This window comes from Aulostomus chinensis, chromosome 21 (genome assembly GCF_037954235.1).
Source record: "Aulostomus chinensis isolate RoL2024-O1b breed Wild chromosome 21, RoL_Achi_v1.0, whole genome shotgun sequence".
In the NCBI taxonomy this organism is placed as follows: domain Eukaryota; kingdom Metazoa; phylum Chordata; class Actinopteri; order Syngnathiformes; family Aulostomidae; genus Aulostomus; species Aulostomus chinensis.
In genome coordinates, this window is record NC_141340.1 from 14,509,193 (window position 1) to 14,514,471 (window position 5,279).

The following is a 5,279-nucleotide window of genomic DNA, read 5'->3' on the forward strand; positions in this document are numbered from 1 at the left end:
TTCTCACCCTTCATTTGCAGACATACGACATAAAAACAATACAAATATTCAAATGTGGCAGTATAGCACTGTAGCTTCCCTCAAGCCAACGAAAGTTCTGAGAAAATGTGTAATTATTGTTGCGTGGTAACTACCCTATGGTAAAAATGCAGAAATGAATGAAACACCCCTATGTACAGAGCAGCTTGGTCTAGCCCACGGCCTTGTACCCGGAAGCAGTAGTAAATATTTACTATTTGAGTCAGCTGACTTCTACTCACCTGACTTCATTTAGAAAAGAAGCTTTAAGACGTTGCATCGAATATTTTTGACCTCGCTATGAAATCGTAAGTTATGTTCGTGCTTAGCTTTACTGTTGTCAACTCGGAGTCTGGAGTAGGTCGCCGCTTGTTAGCAATTAGCAGGCCAAGCTAGCTGCACCGAAGGAAAGAAGGCGAAATAGAAGTACTCAGCCTATGTTCTTAGGTTTTGAAAATGGACAAGATCTTTAAAGGTGAGTAAAACCAAAGAAAGAAAAGAAACAATTCACTTTGGTAATGTTGGCCCTGCTATTTACCTCGTTATCTTATATCTCACCTTCCAGCACCTCTAAGTAAGGTAATTTTCAGGCAGACAACAGGACATTTCATTGCGGCTAGTGTGACTCGATTGCATTTAAATGCTAAATTTATATGATCGAACATATATATTGAGTCGTATAGTTTATCAAGTCACACATATGTTGTGGTTATGTTACATTAATTGTGTAAATGAGCTATTACGTGTGTGTGTGTGTGTGTGTGTGTGTGTGTGTGTGTGTGTGTGTGTGTGTGTTGCTACAGATGTTGGTGACATCCAGTCCCGACTGTTAGACCACAGACCCATCATCAATGCAGAGATCCGCTACTTTGTGAGAGAATTTGAGGTAGGGGATATGAAATTGGGGCCACAACAATAGGACACTGACAGATGCACCACACTTGGCAAACTTTCAAATGGTGTTAGGATTAAATGTTCATTTTAGTGAATTGGATGTAATTGTTTGGCAATGCTGTCAAGTGTGAAATTTGACATAAGAAAAATTTTACTAAAACAAAAATTGATCTGACTTTATTACCAACATAAAATACCAAGAGTTTGTAGGGAGGTGCAAAAAAACTAGATCCAGATGTCCATCCATCCATCCATTTTCTGTAGCACTTATCCATTAAGGGTCGCAGGGGGGCTGGAGCCTATCCTAGCTGCCTTCAGGCAAAGGGGGGGGGGGTTCAACCTGGACAGGGTGCCAGTCCATTGCAGGAGCAATCAGGGGCTCAGTACAGAAGGACACTTCGACATTGTCACCAGGGGAAGTCAAGATCAAACCAGCGACCTCAGAGCCATGCCGCTCCTAGATCCAGACTTGAAAAGTGAAAAAGTGTCAAACAATCTGGCTCCATAGGCAATTTTCTTTAATACACTGAAGAAAATTGGACATGGAGCCAGATTGTTTGACACTTTTTTCCTTTTATAAACCATGAAAACCTCACCAGGAATGTGGTGTAACAGAAAGACAGTTGCATTTGGTGAGGTCATACTGGAAACCACTATTTTCATTTCATTTCAAACCTTTATTTAAACTCAAAGGACGATTTGAGGTTGCCCTCATTTTTAGTGTCCAAGAATTGCAAACAATTTAAAGAACATTGATGGTTCTTGTAACAAATACAATTTTAAGCAGTCTGTGTCTTTGTTCAAACGGTTTAGCCCATTTATTGAACTACACATTTAAATCTATTGTGTTTTTTCGGTTTAATATCTCTGAAAGCGATTGCTCGGGATGCAGCCACCTTCACAGAACACGATCATCATCACCGACTGTTGTTACGATAATGATGAAAGAAATCAGAGATTTTATACGTCTTTCCATTTAAAACTTTTTTTTCCTTTAATGATCAGAGTAACTGATGTTCAGTAGCTAATTTACACGGAGAAACTCTCTTACCATCCCTAGTGATGCTATCTTTTTTTATTATTATTATTCTTGACCCTGCCTCATCTGAATGTTGTTTCTTTTGGAAATGATGATGAGAGCAACCCCAAAGACATAATGGCTTAAGTATAATGGTACCATGGTGCGTGTGAACGCCAGCGCTGATCGTTCCTCTCCTGCTGCCCAGGAGAAACGGGGAAATAGGGAGACTCGACTGCTGGAAAACCTTAATAAGATGGTGATGGAGACAAATGAGCAAATGCATGCTGCCAATTTAGAGGGCGTGAAGCAGCAGCTGTCTGATGTGATCACGCGCTGTAAGTGTTTCCTCCCAGATTTGTTTATTTGTCATCAAGTGAAAATGGTTACATATTAGTCACTGACGTATATCCTTTGAGAGAAACGGGCGCCTACAAAAAAGTGTAGCATTCACGTCGAAGTTGTGTTGGCTTGAGATTTTTAAAGCAGTCTGTTTTGCCTTTCTGCTACAGTGGAGGCTGCAAATCATATGGCAGAGAGAGTCCAGCAGAGGGGGCTAGAGGAACAGCAGGTAAAACCCACAGACTTTGCCCTACTTTAGAGTGCAGACGCATTGTAACAGCACAGTTTGCAATACAAAATGATGGAAAGAGCTAATACTTGCTTATGCTATATATGTATTAAATGCTCTTCATGTGCTTTATTGCTTTAAATGTTTTTTCTCCTATCAGTCATGGAAACTGGTTGCAGGCTACTTGAGCTTTCAGCTGCAGAGATGTCAAACGGTGATCAGTGTGAAACACCTGCTGAGACTCACTTCCACGTTTGTTGTATTCCCATCTTCACTTGTCCCTCCAGAGCTCCCAGCTGCAGGGAAACATGGAGCGTTTAAAAGAGGAGTGGGCCGAATTTCTGAGGGAGCAGCAGAGGTTAAAGGAGGAGGCGGATGAGGAGCATGCCAAGGCTGTCGGACAGCTCAGCACTCAGTACAGTGAAAAGAAGAAGGACTTGGACAAGATGTCACCCTTCTAATTAGTTGACATTTGGGACGAATGAAGTGAACAAATTTGCCTTTTTTTTTTCTTTTTTTTTTTGACTACATGAACTGTGTGGACATGGAGGACATGCACATAATTTGCGAATGTTTGTGCGCCACTGCTTGTGTGTGGTCATTGCCAAAGGCCTGTTCTGCATGTGAAGAATGAAGTTGTTGGCTTGTATTGATGTACTTGGCAGAAAAATAGCATAAAATTTACAAGCTCTGCTCGTGCACAAGAGTCAACATTTTCCAAATCATAAATATGAAAATGTGATTTACAATGTGGCACTTTCACAGGCCATCAAAATCACAATTTACTGTCTGTAGCACATGGACTCTGCACCCCAAGCAAGACGTCTGGAATATGTCATTTTGAAGCATGTGAAAATGTGATTGTTCCTTGGCCGTGAAGTTTCGAACATTTCCAGATTTTTAATGGATGCCTGCCTGAAAGGTGCTGATGATAAATTTGCATCGAGCTGAAAAGAACCTGGAGTTTGGCACCGAGCGGAGATATTCCATGCTGTAAACATAAGATCATTAAAGGTTAGAAAAGCCCCTCAGAGCAGGTGTGTTTAAAGCACAGGTCAAGCGTTGCAGAAACATGCTCTCGAGGACAAATCATCCCTCGGCAGCTCTCCTGTCTTCATGTAAACTAACTATGATTATAAAAAGGTTTTTGCTAAAAACTGAATGATCATTTGCAGCTGCTTTTTTGTTTGCTTTACCACCTCAAGCCAGATTTTAATGAATCACAAATCCAATATTTTTATTACTGTTTGAAACAAAACATAAACACAACAAATTTTCATCGTCTGGTTTGAATTTCCTGAAAAAAATAACACTGTCATGTACACATGAAAAATTCCAAATGTATAGGCCTATAATATAATATATAGACCAGTATATAAACTTCATATTTATCGTCACATTTTCAGCTGCCGTGCTTTGTGCTAAGAGGGTTTAAAATGCACAGAACCCCTGAGGAAAATGCAGAGCCTCAGAGCCAGAAGTAATCCTACAAGTCTTTCTGTTAGCTTCAGTTTGCAGAGCTAGCAGGAGCTCTTGGCTCATCAGAATAAATCTACTGAGGTGCACGTAGCAGTGACGACCTGCAAGCAAAGTAGTCAGGTGCTTATAATGAAGTACAGCTCAGTTAATGTTGAAATGGTCGCCTGTGTGTGCCAGATTTCGCAAAGTGCCAGAGCAATTCCTCATTGGATTAATGGAATGTTGAGCCCCAGATAGTATTTTTATTTTTTTGTTTGTGTCACCTTAGGGGACGCTTTGGCCAAAAATTCAGGCCCAGAACCAGGCAGCAATATCCTCCAAGGAAACGAGAACATCTCTCAAAAATCAATTGGGGTCAGTATTACTTTAATGAAGCTTCACACAAATGGGTACAATAAGTCTTTGCTGTCAAAACTGATTCCAACAGAAGGTGCTGTCCACATTTAGACTTGACCAAAGTCCTTAAATTTGATCTTGGTAACTGAACTGAAATCTAGGTCATTAACTCCTGTAATGGGAAGCAAGTTAACTAACAGAAAAGTGATTTACGGATAGGGGGTGGGATAAAATAAGTATGTACTCCTTCCCACCCCTTTTCGGGATGTAAATCGAACTACAAAACTGTTGAGAATCTTTTGTTTGCTTTGTTTCATATGACATCTCTGCTTACATGTTTGAAATAAATAAAAAATCGAATCGAAATTCATTCCGGTTGACTCCAGTAACAGGCTAGTAATGTTAGCTTGACTGATGCCTGACTCATAATTAGGGTGGATGCCTCAAGAAAGACCAATTGAGTCTGAATGTCACATTTTTAAGCAAGAATGGACATCTAAATATTTCATCACAAGCGGTGATTCAGATTGCAGGTTTGATATGTGAATAGAATACTGAGTTGTTCAAAGAAGACAACCAAGCGTGCTAACTATGCATCAACATGCAGGGAAAAACCTTGAAATTGTTTTACAACTTACTTGTTGAATAACTGAAATATAATTTTACAAAGCTACATGCTGTAACACAGCTCACCAAACAGAGCCAACAATGAACGCAAGTGTCCGACATGCGGCCCTTTGCTTACTTTATCGAAGTCTTCTGGGAGAAAAGAAAAGAAAAGAAAGGCAACTCCTTCATTGGAGGGACTGGAGGAAGGTGCGCAGTATAAGAGCGGACGGTGTTTATCAAACTTCCATACATTTAAGTTGTATAATGAACCAAAAACAAAGTCAAGTCTCCATGGTGGTCCTGACCCTGAAGCTGAGGACCTCTGTAGTCCATGTTGGAAACACCCCCACAGTC

At 40.4% G+C, this 5,279-nt stretch overlaps 1 protein-coding gene across 1 annotated transcript; it reads left to right on the forward strand.

The window, feature by feature from the left end:
- Positions 1-204: 204 nt before the first annotated feature.
- On the forward strand, positions 205-4,686 carry bloc1s5 (biogenesis of lysosomal organelles complex-1, subunit 5, muted). Its single transcript, XM_086191312.1, has 5 exons — positions 205-493; positions 822-904; positions 2,139-2,268; positions 2,443-2,501; positions 2,789-4,686. Exons 1-5 carry the CDS (start codon positions 475-477, stop codon positions 2,960-2,962), a joined length of 465 nt encoding a protein of 154 aa, XP_086047438.1. The 5' UTR covers positions 205-474; the 3' UTR covers positions 2,963-4,686.
- Positions 4,687-5,279: the final 593 nt, after the last annotated feature.

Bases quoted from the DNA above. Each gene is read 5' to 3' on its own strand.
- bloc1s5 (XM_086191312.1), top strand. The intron at 905-2,138 runs GTAGGGGATATG...CCTGCTGCCCAG, and splicing joins ACTTTGTGAGAGAATTTGAG to GAGAAACGGGGAAATAGGGA. The intron at 2,269-2,442 runs GTAAGTGTTTCC...TTTCTGCTACAG, and splicing joins GTCTGATGTGATCACGCGCT to TGGAGGCTGCAAATCATATG.